Consider the following 16,730-nt stretch of genomic DNA (forward strand, 5'->3'; position numbering starts at 1 on the left):
CTGTTAGGAAAGGGTCCAGGTAGCTTCACATTGCTCTCAAAAGCATATCTGAGTCCTTAGTTATTTTGTCTTTGAAGCACCCCATACCTTGCACAATACCCATCCCAGAGACAGAAAGTGAAGCGTTTGCTGCCATGTCAGAGAAGTTGACAAATGCCAGTAATGTGCCATACATCAGGAGATTAGTGGCAGTTGGACAGTGAGCCAGGCAGCCTGATCTCATTTCCTCCCTGCTGGGCTTCTGCAAACTAAAAACGGCAATCATGGGCACGTAGCACCCCGTGCCACTCTAGCACGAGCTGCACAACCCATCTCGGACAAATCTTTGCCACTGTCCCTGTAGGCAAGTGTCATCAGCAGAAATTCAGTCGCAGGTATTTTTGGTGATGACCTTCAATGTTCCCACTAATCTTTTCCATCCACGTGCAGATTTTTTCCATCCATGTGTTAAATACATTTTTTGGTGCACTGAGGCACGTGTGAACATGCACCACAAGTAGAAACAAAACCTAGCTGTGGGTGCTCTGCTAATCTGCCAATGGGTGACATTGGAACCTCTGCTGAGCAGTCAAACAAGCACACACCTTACAAGGAACACTATTCTTGTTCATCTCACCCCACAGTTTGAGTCTCTCTCTCTCTCTCTTTAACTAACTAACTAACTAACTATCTCTCTCTCTCTCTCTCACACACACACACACACACACACACACACACACACACACACACACACACAACACTTTCCTTGGAGTGTTGCAGAATTGTGTTTGCTCCAGAACATTTATTTTTCAGACCCTGTCAGTGTTCCCTCTAATTTTTTTTCAATCCTTGCGCAGAATAAATTTTGTTATATGCACCAAAGCATGTAGGGATGTGCACCACTAGTAGACACACATGCTGCTGGCTATGGGCACTCTGTTAATTAGCTGGGCAGCATTTGAATCTCTCCTGGATGGCTGCCCAAGCGCTCAGCTTATAGGGAACAACGAGCCCTACCAGTATTGATGTAGGCAGCTGGATTTCCTTCTGCAAAATGTATAATTTAATTTGGACACAATTCAGGTGTGCATTTCCCCAGTTACAGTGAGAATTTCCTGCATAGAAAAACAGACAAGAATGGGACCAAGTACAAACGATCACATGGTGAACAGACCAAACCCAGCTTGTGTGGGCAGTAGCTGAGAACCAGCCCTAGACATCCAGGGAGAGGCAAGCATCACAAAGTACCACCCCCACCACTGTGTCTGAGGAATTAGCATCATGCCAGCTCTTAATCCTTCTCTTCTCCGTGTGTGATGATGTGGACGAGGTTTTTGTAGTCTAAGATCCCTGTGATGTCTGGAGGGAAAGCTGCAAACATCTGGTCGATCTGTGAGATAAATGGGCCCAGAAGGGAAAGGTTTAGCAGAATGGCAGGATATTTGGGTCTGCAGCTCCGACGGAGGGGGGTAAGGGCCATTGGAAATCACTGGAAGTCCTGCCCTTGGCTGGGACAAGGAGACTTTCTAGCCCCTGCCATTTGTGGCTGCCTGCCCTTATGTTGAATAGTGATAGAAATGTAGCTATGTTAGTCTGGTGTAGCTGAAGCAAAATGCAGGACAATGTTGCACTTTAAAGACTAACAAGATGGTTTATTAGATGATGAGCTTTCGTGGGCCAGACCCACTTCCTCAGATCAAATAGTGGAAGAAAATAGTCACAACCATATATACCAAAGGATACAATTAAAAAAAATGAACACATATGAAAAGGACAAATCACATGTCAGAACAGAAGGGGGATGCAAGGGTGGGGGGGAGGAAGGTAAATGTCTGTGAGTTAATGATATTAGAGGTGGGGAAAGGTAAATGTCTGTGAGCTAATATAATCTATGCTATCATGTGCCGAAAGTGTCCGTCTGCTATGTACATTGGACAAACGTCTCAGACACTTCGCCAAAGAATCAATGCCCACAAAACAGATATCAGACAGGATCACAAAGAAAAAACAGTTTCTTGCCATTTCAACCAGAAAGGACACTGTCTCAACGACCTAAATACCTGCATCCTACTCCAGAAGACTTTCAAATCTGCACTTGAAAGGGAATCCTCTGAACTGGCATTCATGCTAAAATTCGACACTCTTCGCGGGGGCCTCAACAAAGACACCAACTACCTTACCCATTACCAAGATAGCTTCCCCAATTATCATCTCTAATACCATTAGCTCACAGACATTTACCTTCCTTCCCCCCTCCCCCGCATCCCCCTTCTGTTCTGAAATGTGATTTGTCCTTTTCATATGTGTTCACTTTTTTAAAATTGTATCCTTTGGTATATATGGCTGTGACTATTTTCTTCCACTATTTGATCTGAGGAAGTGGGTCTGGCCCTCAAAAGCTCATCATCTAATAAACCATCTTGTTAGTCTTTAAAGTGCTACATTGTCCTGCATTTTGTTCTTGCCCTTATGTTGGTAACCTGAGTGACTGTCAGTGGAAATATGGGAGGGGGATTCTTGCTTTGTTCCTTTGCCTGAAGCACTAGATTACCCTTCCACAAAAGGGAGGCTGCATGTGGAAAAAGAGTCATAACAGGGAAACTGAGGTAAGGACTGTGCCCGACGCTAGAAAGGAAAGCTGACCCGTTGCAGCTAGAGCCTGCTGTCCCTGCATGCAAACTAAACAGCTCAGTGCTAGGCATTACTGAATGGTGCACTCTGTACGAGGATAGAGGTGAAAAGGAGCCCTATGCTTACCTCTTCCTGGGAAAACCGCTCTCCCTGCGTCATCAGCATTTCTTTAATACTGCAAAAGAAAGAGTATGGGGTAAGAATGAGGGAGGGACAGTGAGGAAGCCAGAACAGCTGCCCCCTTCCCTCTGCACACCCCACACACTGCTCTGCACTTACTAGTCAGATTTCAGGCCTTTGCCTTCGGGGTCAAACACCTTGAACGCATTCAGGATCGTCTCCTCTGGATCGGCACCTGCAGGGGGGCACACACAACCACTGGTGGGACAGAGCAGGTATTGTCCCCATAACAGACAGCGCCAGAGAGTGGCATGCACTTTGGGGAGGGGAAATCACAGATCTGGTGACCTCCCACAGGGGACAGGCTGTGTGGCTGAGAAAGCTCATTCCCTGTGGAACCCAGAGGCACTGAGACCTCTGGGAGGAGGGGCAGGGGAGGAAACATTTAGTCTGCAGCCTTAGCTTAGGGCCAGGTGGGGTTTAACTCCTGCGGTAGAGCAGGGGTCTCCAACCTTTTGAAGCGTGAGATCACTTTTTGAATTTAAGTGCAATCCAGGATCTACCTCAAACTCAAACACCCTTGCCCCGCCTCCTTCCTGCCCCTTCTCCGAGTTCCCGCCCCTGCTCACTCTGTCCTCCCTCCCTCCCCCACCCTCACTCACTTTCCTCAGAGTAAGGGTGGAGGATGCAGGAGAGGTTCAGGACTGAGTCTGGGATTTGGAATGCTGGCTCCAGCTGGGAACTGCTTACCAGAGGTGGCTTCTGGGTGGTGATTCAGGGGGCTAAGGCAAGCGCAGTCCTACCCTGGCCCTGTACCACTCTCAAAAGCAGCCAGCAAACTCTCTCCATCCTTGCCCTCCTCTGCCCAGTGGAGATGAGGGGCAGGGAGGAAGGAGGAGCACCCTGACATCAGCACCCCCCTTCCTCTTCTTCCCGTGCCCTGCACAGCAAGCAGGAGGCTCCCAGGGGCGAGGGGCACCTCCAAGGCAAAGGGCAGGAGCAGCACGGTAGTGCTGAGAGGGGCAGATGAAGTGCTGGCATTTGACAGCCTCCCCTTCCAAACCATCAGGATCACCTGTCAAAGGTTCCAAGTTCTACCAGTAGGTCCTGATCTACTGGTTGGTGAGCACTGTAGTAGAGGGACATGGCTTTAGCCCCTAAGGCCGCAGGTTCAATCCCACCTGCTGGTGACTAGGGTCTATTGGCTTTACACCTGCATGGAGGGGTTTTCAGGTCCGAGTGTCCTATCCTGCCAACACCCTGTGGTATACAACAATGGCTGACATATCTCCCCCCCACATACACATGCTGTCTGGACTGCCATTTCATATTCCATGGCATAGAGTGGAGCAGATATACATTCATTCTGCCCCTCCCTATCTCCAACATGTAGTTAATATACTCAGTGTATTTATAGCACATCAGCCTCATAGGATCGGGGGAATTCTGCACCAGTGTCACAGAGCTCAGGTTGCACAATGGCTGAGGGGGTATGGCAGGGGCATGGGGAGGGGAGGGGTTTAGAGTCAGCGAGAAGTGCCTGCCCTCCGCAATAATCCTCTCCTGACAGGCCACCAGAATGTGGGCAGCAAACAGCCACAGGCGTTCACGTCAGAATGGCTGGAGCATAGCACCGAACCCCTCAGAGTGGTGAGAACAGGTGTGAAAGAGCACTTCACAAGCATTGCTAGCTCCATTTCACAGAGGGGGAACTGAGGCACAGAGCAGTGGTGCAACTTGCTCACAGCCACTCGAGAGGCTACGGGGAGAATGGAGAGTAGTGCTCAGGATGTCTGAGTGACAGCCCCGTGCTCTATCCACAGGCTCCAGCTGCTGCCAAAAGGCCAATAGCAGCAAGTAGCATAGGGGAGGCTGAGGAGTAAGAGGAGAAATTGCTCAGCGTGTTAGAGCAAGATGCCCAATTGCTGGGAATATCCAGTGTATGAGTCTGTGATTGGCAACACCTTAATGGCCTGCCTTTGCCATTTCATGCCCCACCATGCTGGGGGAAGGATGCAGAAGAAGCCCCAGGCAATGACAATGGGATGTTTTCACCTTCTGAACTTTTCTGGAGAAAGAGAGTGATTTGAGTCCTAGGTCCTGAGCTAAAGCCTCCTTAAAAGTGCAGGCAAAGGCGTCCATTGAGTGCAGTATCAGTCCTTGGACAGAAACTGCAAATAAAGTGGCTTTTAATATACTTTGCTCTTTGCTAGCATCTTCACTTGGAGGATTTCAAAGCGCTAAGTCTTAGCACCCCTTATGATGCAGGGCAGAGTCATTATCCCTGTTTTACAGCTGGGCAACTGCTGTACAGAGAGGTTAAGTGACTTGCCCAAGTCACAAAGGAAGCTGGTGTCACACCTCAGGTCTCTGCCACCAAACTATCCTCCCATTCATTTTATCCCCCTATCTTATCTCACCCTTGAGCTTCTCGCCAAACATGCTCAGGAATACAGTAAAGTTAATTGGTCCAGGAGCCTCCTTTATCATTTCATCAAGTTCTTCATTCTTGACATTCAAACGACCTAGATAAAAAACAGACAAATCACCTGGGTTGTGGATTTAATTTGATGCAGCTATCAGAGTACCATTTTATACACAAACCAGCCTATGGATAAGTTAAAAAACATAGAAAATGTTCATTTTTACCATGGGAAGAGTCTCGAAGGGAAGTGGTAGAGGTTCCATCTTTTGAGAGCGATAAAATTGGACCAGACAAAACACTAGAAACACTAGAGAAGGATCCTGCACTGAGCTGTATGATCCAAAGGGTCTTTTCCAACTAGGGATGTAAATTTGTGGTTGTTTAACCAGTTAACCCTGGAGCAGCCCCTAGCCCATGTCATGGCGGGCTGCCCTGGCTATGCTGGGCTGAGCCTGCCATGCTATGGGCGGGGGCTGCTGTGACCAGACCATGAAGGGCTCTCAGTGCTGTGGGCAGAGCTGCTCTGGCCAGGCTGAGCTGGTTATTCGGTTACTGGGTGGCTATGTCTACACTGGCATGATTTTCCAGAAATGCTTTTAATGGAAAAGTTTTCCGTTAAAAGCATTTTTGGAAAAGAGTGTCTAGATTGGCAGGACGCTTTTCCGCAACAGCACTTTTTGCAGAAAAGCATCCGTGGCCAATCTAGACGTGCTTTTCCGCAAAAAAGCCCCAATCGCCATTTTTGCGATCGGGGCTTTTTTGCGGAAAAGAAATCTCTGCTGTCTGCACTGGCCCTTTTGCACAAAAGTCTTTTGGAAAAAGACTTTTGCCCAAACGGGAGCAGCATAGTATATCGTCAGTGCTTTTCCGGAAATTCAAGCGGCCAGGGTAGACAGCTGGCAAGTTTTTCCGCAAAAGCAGATGATTTTGCGGAAAAACTTGCCAGTCTAGACACAGCCGGTAAGTATACCAGTAAGGCTGATGCTTACTGGGTAACCAGTTAACCCTTTAGATATTTATTTCCAACTCTAATTTCTAGGATTCTAGGGAATATCATAAAACTGCACCATGATACTTGCTGATTTAGTTCCCACATGGATTTTGTCAGCAAAATGAACAGAACCAAGTGTCTGCATATTATCATTCATACAGCTACAAGTCCAGGGCTGATCTGCTTGAATTTCAATGCAGTCACACCTGATTGGCAAGGTGATAACCAGGAAGAATGTTCCCAATTGTCATACATCATATAATCCAGCAAGACTACTCACAGAGCAAGGCATAAGGATGGTCCCTAATTTAATATAATAACCATTCTCTCTAGGCAGGGTCTAAAAATGACCCACACTGATCAAAAATATTAAGAAGATAAAACATTCTGCTCTTTGCAATCTAAACCATTTTGGTTCCAGGGGTTTTGAGCACAGTCAAATGGAAGATGGAATTAACTAGTGAATGAAATGGAAAGCATCGAACAATTAGTCAAACATGATCAAAACCTTTTTTGGTGTGTTTGGTGTGAGAGTTCTTAGATGCAGGCTTACCCACTGCTGCAAACGTATCTCTCAAATCTGCCTTGTCAATAAAGCCGTCCCGGTTCTGATCCATGATGGTGAATGCCTGGATGGGGAGCAAGATAAATGGCGTCATACAGAAAACTAATTCAGCAATGCCCTGTCCTGTTCATTGTAGCCTGGCTAGTAATTGGGATGTGTCCAGTGGCATAAGCTATGGCTTAAATTGTGTTTGTTCACAGCTGTGCTTGTAGCTTCCTCCCGCAGTGGGAGCGGAGACGAGGATTTCCAGACAGGTTCAGGATAGCGCCCAAAGAGCTCTGTTCAGCAGTATGGCAACGTGTGTTAGGCTGCTTGACGGAGCAGTGCTGGAAGTTCCTCTCTGATCCCCTTTGGCATCGGCTGTGTGATGCTGGCGGAGGCATTATTACTCAGCGGCCCACAGAGGGGATTGCCTTCCAGCCTACACACCAAATGGGATCATTTGCTAACATCCTGGGAGCCCAGCTGACAGCTCTGCTCATGAGAATGACATTAGTCACATTAGAATGTGACTGTAACCTGAGTGTAACCCACACACCTGCTGGCTGTGGCTTACAGTCCTACCTAGTGGTACTTAGATCACTCGCAAAGAGAAAGAGAGAATGAACATGCGCTGCACTTACAGGGGTGGGGAACCTCAGGCCCAGGGGCTGGATGCAACCCATAAATTGTCTGGATTGGCCCCCAAGAGTTATGGCTCCTCCCAGCATTGGGGAGCCCGCACTGGTGCTCCAGCCCCTGCCACTCCCCTGAAGGGCTGCAGCACACAAAATCTACTAGCCTGGCCCCAGGAAGCACTTTGAATGACTCAGAGGAGTAGTTATTTTAAAATAGCATCACCGGAGCATCTATACTATTGATATTTCTAAATAATCATTATTCCCCGAGGAAAGTAGGAGTACAGATTTCAAAATAACCAGCCCAGCTATTTCAAAATAATGGGCTTTGAAGTGTCAATGTTCTGCTTATGATTTCGAAATAAGGGGGTTATTTAAAAATAACTCCCTTGTGTAGACCAGGGCTGACTGATGGGCATTGCAACAAACCAGCCAGAAGAGACCAAATCTCCCTGCCCAGAGAGCAGGGTTATCTAAGGCTATGTCTACACGGCAGAGCTTTTCCAGGACACCGAAGGTATCCCAGAAAACCTATGGCGCATCCAAGGAACGTATCTGCTTTTCAGAAAATTTTTTGGAAAAGCAGACGCATTTTTTTGGCATCCCTGTAAACCTCGTTCTATGTGAAAGAATGGATGTTCTGAAAGAGGGTTTTTTTCAAGACATATGGCCCCATGTAGATGGGCCAAATGTCAGAAAAGCCTCTTTTGGAAGCAAAGTGGAAAAAGATACACAAATTGCAGTTTGCGTGTCTTTTTCCTACTTTTTCCTGCAGTGTAGACATAGCCTAAGGGATTACTAGAGGTAGGAGAATTCCTTCTGTAGGGATCAGGGGTGTGAGCTGGGGAGGGAGACGTAGCTATTCTCCAGTTGCGTCTGGAGCTGTCTAACCACTCTGCTTGCAGCCAAGGCGTAGAGTATTTGCATCCCCAGTGAGAGAGAGAGCTAGCGAGAGAGAGAGAATGTGTGTATGTGTGTGTGTGGTGGTTCCCCCGCATGCAGTTCTTTTTGGCCACTGTCTTGTCCTCAGCCAAAACATGGAGAGGCTGCAACATGATCTCCATAGACTCAGTGGGTACCTTTTAAGACCTGCACATGACTGTGAAAGAGTTAATCCGTTCTCAATAATAATGCCCTGACTCATGGCCATAGCTCAGCCAATGAAAATTAGCTCAGATTCTACAGTGTTTCTGTGTTGTGTGCCATTGGCTGAGTGTCTTGTCACTCTCTCTTCTGCTGAGAGATACAGGGCCCAGGAAGTTCAGAGAAGACCCCATATTTGATTATGTAGTTGAATTAAGGTTTTTTTTTTTTTTTTTAAATAAAGCAGTTGTCATTTAAATGAGCTTTTGGGTCTCTTTATTCCTAATCCAACCTCACCAAACTGAAAAGCATTTGGGAAAAAGTTGACATTGGTTGTTTTTAGCTTTACCCTTTCATGCTTATTTGAACAAAAGCCTCTTACCTCTTTGAATTCCTGGATCTGTGCTTGTTCGAACATAGAGAAGACATTGGAATTAGCTCCCTCTGCTCTCTTCTTAGCTTTCTTGGGTGACTTAGGGAATTCAAGTACATGATCATTAACTCACTGTATTTTTCAAGGTGGAATAAATTTAAACTCCCCTGAATTTATTCCTCAGTCTTTATGAATAGCTAGGGGCTGCTGCCTGCTGGTGCACTTTAATTCTTGAAATGATCATCTGCCTTTCCATTCAGAAGTGTGGGGTGAAGTACATACTGTTCTGTACTGATGGAAGTTATTATTTCTTCTCCCCAGCAGACCTCAGTGTCTTGGGCTCCTGATGCATTTCAACAAATTGAATAAGGGGAAAGCAACATGAAAAATGACTCTCCATGCCACAGTGTGACGTCTGCCACGGTTCAAATGACATTTGGCTGAGAAGGAACAGTAAAGAAATCTCTCCGGGTAACAATATAATTCAGGACCCCCGGGAGTGGAAAAGATAGCTAACTATATCTCTGGGATTTCATGCAATGGTTGTAGCTATTATGAGCGTTATCACGGATATGTACTTTTTGTCACTACAAAGGCTACATAATAAAGTAGTCTTAAATCTGCCCTTTCTGGCATCAAGGAAGACGAAATCCAGAGTTTAGTTGATTCCAATTCTTGTGGTTTAAATAGAAAAGGTTATAACACCCAGGCTAACATTTCTACTTCATTGAGAACATCCGAACATTTCTGCCTTAGGTGCACTCATGGGATCTGCTATGTTCTTTCCCTGTTAAATAAAAATCACTGATTTGTAAGAGATCCCAAGGAGGGTGTCCATGACTGGTACTGCTAGGAGTTACAAGAATACTACTAATAAATAAAACAAGATTTAAATGGACCAGTTCAAGACATAGAAATGTGCCTCCCAGATAGTGCATGGATGAGGAGAAAGAATTCCAGTTTGACCCTAAAAACTGCTCAGTTTCAATTTACATGCTCGGTTTGGTTATTGATTTGAAGACAGGGCAGCAGTTAACCTATAAGAAAACAACCTCCACTTATCTGCTGCTATTTGCAGATAATACCAGTGTATTAAATGCTCCTAGGAGGCTTATTTTGTTTCAGGAGCTGTACAAGTTGCATGTCTATATCTCACTGGTCGCTAGAGATGTTCCTAGTAAAGACTCCCACTGCTATCTCATCTCGTGGTCATTCTTGCAGTTGCCCGCTCTCGTTACTCACCATCACCGGAGATGCTTTGCACGGCCCCTGATGTTCCTGCAAGAGGAATTCAAAAGACAATCCCCCAGGCCGCTCTGTGCTGAAACAATAAATACGGCCTGGTGCAGTTTAAAAATAAACGCATGCCCACTTTTGGCTGTAATAGGTAAGTTAACTGCCACCTCGGACGCCCCCGGCTCTGTTGTCTCTCTGTCTTTGTCTCGCTCTCATCTTGAATAACAGCTTGTTGTCACTTTGTGACATGTGAGACACAGAAGGTTTCAAGGTTAGAGAAATGCCAGCTGGTGGTGTGGCTGCCACTTTTAAGAAGTGGACAAAAAAAAGTGCTGTGCAGCTTGTGCAGAATGAGCGGCACATGCCTTTGTCAGTGGGTTGGGGGGAGGGCACAGTAAGCCTGTGAGAAACGCTATTTTGCGGTCACCCTGGGGGTCTGTCTATCCACACACACAGAGCCAGCTCTCGGAGCTGTGCTGATTTATAGCCACTGAATATCTGGCCTGCAGGTCAAAAAAGTCTGTGCTGTGAATGTCAGATCCGAACCAGGATTTGAACTTCATCCCGCCCCTTTTCCCTGCGCCCAGGGGTATTTAGATGGAGGGTTTTGTTTTGTCTTATTATAGAGCTTGGGGTGAGCTCCGTGTGCCGTGAGATACATCCGTCTACTCACTCAGGTCTGCTTCTGGGATGGCGTCTTCCACCCTGGAAGATCCCAGAGTGCTTCACTGACCCAAGAGATGTTGGGATTTGCAGCACCCACCACACACATGGAGCTTTCTCTGGGGTGGAATGTGACAGCTGTCACAGCACAGTAACCACACCACCTGATCCCGGTCTGCTCAAGGGTCACTATGGCCCAGGTGGTGTGAGCTGCCACCGTGCCAGAACAGATGCTCTCCCGTGAGTCGCACCAGCAGGATGGGATGGGCCAACTCTTTGTCGGGGGGAGGGGGCATGTGCAGGGCCTTTCTCAGTTGGTTCCTTGTTGAGAGGCTGCCTGGTGGCTATAAGGGACCCCAGTCTCCAGCTACTACTGTCTCTGGTCTCCCTGAAAGAAGAAGATTCACTCCCTTCCACTTGCCTGGGATCACTGGCCTGATAGGCCCCATCTTGTGGTCCTATTTTGGAGTTGTGGAGGTCAGTGCTTGGCTGCCGGGGACAGCGGAGCCTGGCCCAGTAAGCACAGCAGGGATTAGGTCACCAGCTGGGCTGCAGGACCGCGAACAGACACCGCTGCAGAGAAGGGACATAACCACACAGGCCTGCTTCCAAAGAACCAATGGGCCAGACACAGCCCTGCACAGGTGCCTGGAGTAAGAGGCATCTTGGGCCTCCCTCTTCCTGAGGCTGCGGGGGCTTGGTCTGGTTCAGCCAGGTTAAGGCAGATCTCACCAAACGCTGTGCAGTGCTGGGCCTCACAACCATGAATGCGACAATGCCACCCCATCCTTCACACCCTCTTACTGATCTACCCAGTTGTGCCGTACACCCATTACAGCTCTAATTCCAGCATGCTGCAGTCCCTCTGCCTTTCATTCATTCTCAGCTAGCTTTGCAGTGGGCTCATGGGCGGTGGGTATCCTAGGCAGGGGAAAGCATTGCCTTCCCAAACCGCCAGCCTGGCCCCGCCCACCGTCTGCCCCAGAACGCCTACTCTACGCGTACTGGGGCGGAGTGTTGTTGCCCCCGAGTGCCTGCTCTCCTGGTGCTCCTGGGCTGGGGCTGCACAAGAGTGGGCTGTTGAATAGTTGCTACGTTTCACCCCAGAGATGGCTGCACTTTCCCCAGTCGGCCACTGTTGCTATACTGTATTTGTCCTGGAGGTAAAGGGAATTGATCTTATCTGAGATTTGGAGCTAACTCAACATGGTAGCAGAGGCTTCTGAAGGAGAGGGATGATGGAGCTGCCTCCCAGCTAGACATGCTACATCTCATCTGGGTCCCACTAGCGCAAGGAGTCATTGACTCACAAGGCTGCATGCCTTCAGAACCAGTTGTTTTGGCTTCATATTTTTAGCCTGTTCATTGGATATCCACCCCGCCCCCTGACAGGCAGACGGGCTCGGACAAGGGAGTTAGAATGACACTAGTAGTTAAACAATGCCCTTCACATCCCTTCCCTGCTCTCCGCTGTCTTAGCCACCCCACAGATTCTTTTCTTACAGGCTCTAAGATGCAAACAACAGCTGCTCCTCCCATGTTCCCTTCGCCTGCCTGTGAAAATGGCATTGTTACAGCAGAACCTGTCTGTCAAGCCCTGAGACTCAGGAGCTATCTAAAGGCCAGATCTAACCATTGTCAGTCACTGGTGGGGAGACACCCAGGCAAAGTTGCTTTCAACATGCCTTAGTTTGTTGAAGACACTGTTAATAGGGAAGGGCTGGAGAAATGGGTGACCGGGTGCTTCTCATGGCAGGCCAGACTGCCTGTGAGTGCCTAACATCAGCCATGTTTAGGCAGCTGCAGCTAGGACCTCAGAGAATGCCCAGCACCTGCTGATATTGCCAGAATAGCAACTGTGCCCTTGTGCCCCATGGAGAGGCAGTTCAGAGCTGGCCAGGTGGCTATTTTGCCCAAGCTGTTGGGGCGGCACATGGAGGACATGTGGCTACACTGCGAGAAAGGGGCAGAGATGTGGCCCGTGGGGCAGTCAAGAGACACACACAAGCTCGCGTCTGGACAGCCTCAGAGGCATGGTGGTTCCGGTCTGGTTGGTTGTTGTGCTCAGATCACACAACGTCTCTGAATGAGCAGGGGTACCAGTGTCCAGAGAGGCTCAAGGCAGGACTGCAGGGGATTACTGGGGTCAGCCTCTCCTGGTGAGTCTGCGTATGTGTTTCCTATCTGATCTGAAACCAGGGAGCACAAATCAGAGCAAGTTAATTTAAGATTCCCTCTCCTCCCAAAATCGGGGGTTGGGCAGAGACGCCAGTTGGTTCTTATTTTATCCAGATATTTGGCACACACACACGTGTGTGTGCTCACATGCACAGATACACACACACACACACACACACACACACACACACACACACACACACACACACAAACCCCTCCTCATCTATTAAGAAACCCAAACCTGGATGATCTATTCAGACAATCACCCAAAGTCCTTGATTTTTTTGTTTTCTTGGGAAAGAATATAAAGCCATTGGGCAAACCTGTGTTTATTGCATTCTGAGATATTCCCCAGCATGTGGGGAATTCCTTGTTGCCCTTCAATTATCAACATTTAACATGGAATTTTCTAGGTGTCTCAGAATTTATGACTCCATAGACATTAAGAAGCTCCCTTAGGGTATGTCTACACTACAAAGTTAGTTCGAACTAACGGACGTTAGTTCAAACTAACTTTCATAGGCACTACACTAGCGCTCCGTTAGTTCGAACTTAATTCGAACTAACGGAGCGCTTAGTTTGAACTAGGTAAACCTCATTCCACGAGGATTAAGCCTAGTTCGAACTTACTAGTTCGAATTAAGGGGTGTGTAGCCCCTTAATTCGAACTAGTGGGAGGCTAGCCCTCCCCAGCTTTCCCTGGTGGCCACTCTGGCCAACACCAGGGAAACTCTACTGCCCCCCTCCCGGCCCCGGAGCCCTTAAAGGGGCACGGGCTGGCTACAGGGTTTGTGCCAGTTGCAAGGCTGCCAGCACCCACCCAGCAGCTGACACCCCATGAGCCAGCCACCCGATGCCCCCCACCCCTCCCCCTCTTCCCGGGACCAGCCTGGCGACTACCCTGCCCAGGGCCACAAGAGGTGGGCACCCGCGTGGTCTAGTGCAGAGATCGTGGACCTCATCCAGGTTTGGGGGGAAGCCTCCAATGTCCACAATCTCTGCACTAGCCACAGGAATGCGGCAGTCTACGGCCGCATGGCTGCCAGCCTGGCCGCCAGGGGCCACCAGAGCAGCCGGGAGCAGGTGCGCTGGAAAATTAAGGACTTGCGGCAGTCTTACTCCTGGGCCTGCCTGCCAGGGGCCGACCTGGAGGTGTGCCCCCACTTCCAGGCTCTGGATCGCCTCCTGGGGGCTCATGCCGTCCCTGCGCCCCGGGAGGTGATAGACCCCGGGGCAGAGGGACCGCTCCCAGACACAGAGGAGGAGGAGGAGAAGGGCTCCGAGAGCCAGGAGCCTGCCGGCAGCCTGCCCAGGACCCAGGACCCCCGAGACACCCCACAGAGCCGCACGCCTGTGTCGTCCGAGGACAGGGAGGCGTCCACATGTGAGTACCATCATGCTCCCCTTATGTGTACGGGGGGCTGGGGCGAGAGGGAGCCCCAGGACTGTGCGCCTGGGCCTTGCCCACCACGGAGAAGCAGCTGGGGATCCTGCAGGGGCCCTGGCCTTGCAGAGGGGAGCTGGGTTTCACACACCTGGGCCCCTGGGGTAATTGACCGCTGTTCTTGTTTCACCACAGCCTCAGCACCTGGGACTGTAGGGCGCACCTCCCCGCCTGCAGCAGCTGCCCGTGCCCGGGTCAGCAGGACAGCCAGGAACCAAGAGGAGTACCTGAGGCGGCACCTCCAGTTCCTGGAGCAACAGCTCCGTCTCCAGGACCACTGGGTCCAGGAGGACCTGAGGCTGCGCCAGAGGAGCTTGGAGGCACTGGAGGAGCAGGGCCGTGCCCTGCGAGGCCACCTCCAGAGCCTGCTGGACCACTTCCCAATTCCTCCTGCTCCGGCTCCTGCTCCTGCTCCCCCTGCTCCCGCTCCTGCTCCTCCTGCTCCCCCTGTTTCCCCTGCTCCCCCTGCTCCCGTTCCTGCTTCCTTCACACCCCCTGTCCCTCCTGCCCCACCCTCCACAACCATTCCCCACCGATGCCCCCGGACCTGCAGTATTGCGAGACAGGCGAGGCAGCCGGACCCACACCCCTGAGCTTTCCTTTCCCTTCCTCCCTTCCCTCCCCTTCCAGCTCCCGCGTCCCAGGTTTCCCCCTCCCCTCTCCCACCCTCATTCCTCCCTCTCCCCACCCCAGTTATGTTAAATAAAAAGACATTTTTGTTTGAAAAACAGGTGTCTTTATTTGACAGTAGGTAGGGAGGGGAAAGGGGAAGGGGGGTTGGGTGGAAGAAGGCCCCAGTGGGGCATGCAGGGAGAGGTCAGTCCTCCTCCTCCACCAGGAAGCTCTCCCGCAGGGCTTCCCGGATCCGGACGGCCCCCCGCTGGGCTTCCCGGATGGCGGCGGTGCGGGGCTGACCGTAGTGGCCAGCCATGTGGTCAGCCTGACAGCCTCCCCCTTTCTCTCACATAAATTGTGGAGCACACAACATGTTGCCACCACGGGAGGGATGTTGTGCTCGGCCAGGTCCAGACGGGTGAGGAGGCATCGAAAGCGGGCTTTCAGTCGCCCAAAGGCCCCTTCCACCACGATGCGGGCCCTGGTCAGCCTGGCATTGAAGGCCTGGCGGGAGGGATTGAGGTGCCCCGTGTAGGGCTTCATCAGCCACGGCTGCAGTGGGTAGGCGGCATCCCTCACCAGGCAGATGGGCATGTCCACGTCCCCGACCCTGATGTGGCGGTCGGGGAAGAAGGTCCCGTCCTGCAGCTGCTGGCACACGGAGGAGTTGCGGTACACCCGGGCGTCGTGTGCTTTGTCGGACCAGCCCACATTAATGTCTGTGAACTGGCCCCGGTGATCACACACGGCCTGCAGGAGGATGAAGAAGTACCCCTTGCGGTTCACGTAACAGACGCCTGGTGTTCCGGGGCACGGATGGAAATGTGCGTCCCGTCGATGGCCCCCCCGCAGTTGGGGAAGCCAAGGGCGCCGAATCCCCGGATGACGGCGTCCGGGTTGGCGAGGCGGACCACCCTGCGGAGCAGCACCCAGTTGATGGCCTTGACCACCTGCGGAGAGACACAGCAAAGTGCCAATCAGTGGGGCGCCCGGGTGGCTGGGAGCATTCGTGCCCTGGCAGTGCCCCGCGCCCCACTCCCGGAAGTAACCCCCCTGGCGGCGTGTAGTACGGCCGGGACAGACCGACCCCTCCGGTGCGGGGCGCTTTCGTTTACTCCCGCCCCCCCTTTGTCCCTGGGGTGGCCCATCCCCTCCTTGCAGCTCCCCTCCCCCCCCCCGGCGCAGTGGCCGACGAGTGCCATACCTGCATGAGCACCGCTCCAACGGTGGATGTCCCCACGCCGAACTGGTTCCCGATGGATTGGTAGCTGTCTGGCGTGGAAAGCTTCCATAGGGCGATGGCCACCCGCTTCTGGAGGGGGATGGCGGGCCTCATGCGAGTGTCCCTTCTGCGCAGGGCAGGGGCGAGCCACTCGCAGAGCTCCAGGAAGGTGTCCCTCCTCATCCTGAAGTTCTGGTCCACTGTCGGTCTTCCCAGCGCTCCAGGACGATGCGGTCCCACCAGTCACTGCTGGTGTCCAGACGCCAGATGCGGCGGGGCACGCCGGTGCCAGGGCGCCGACGCAGCTCCTCCACGGCCCCCAGGGCGCCCAGGTGGAGAGGCAGGGGGCTGACATGCACCAGGTGGTGCCAGGCAGCCTCGAGCCATTGCTGGCAGGCTTGCAGCAACAAGTCCAGAAAGTGCACCAGAAGGTGCAGGGTGAGCTCTGGCTCCATGTTGCCACCTGCAGCGGCGGCCCTGAAGGGAAGCACCGACACACACGGGCACAGAGACCGACGCTTTGCTGTCCCTCGGCGAGGTTGGCAAGCAAGCAGGAAAAGCTGAGAACCGGCTGTCCAGGGGGGGTCC

At 51.2% G+C, this 16,730-nt stretch overlaps 1 protein-coding gene across 1 annotated transcript; it reads right to left on the reverse strand.

Moving 5' to 3' along the window:
* Positions 1 to 1,019: 1,019 nt before the first annotated feature.
* Positions 1,020 to 10,181, reverse strand: MYL2 (myosin light chain 2). Its single transcript, XM_006132580.4, has 7 exons — positions 10,027 to 10,181; positions 8,794 to 8,883; positions 6,700 to 6,775; positions 5,151 to 5,255; positions 2,890 to 2,965; positions 2,737 to 2,785; positions 1,020 to 1,369 (listed from the first exon to the last, which is right to left on the reverse strand). Exons 1-7 carry the CDS (start codon positions 10,027 to 10,029, stop codon positions 1,271 to 1,273), a joined length of 498 nt encoding a protein of 165 aa, XP_006132642.1. The 5' UTR covers positions 10,030 to 10,181; the 3' UTR covers positions 1,020 to 1,270.
* Positions 10,182 to 16,730: the final 6,549 nt, after the last annotated feature.

This window comes from Pelodiscus sinensis, chromosome 15 (genome assembly GCF_049634645.1).
Source record: "Pelodiscus sinensis isolate JC-2024 chromosome 15, ASM4963464v1, whole genome shotgun sequence".
NCBI classification, from domain to species: Eukaryota; Metazoa; Chordata; order Testudines; family Trionychidae; genus Pelodiscus; species Pelodiscus sinensis.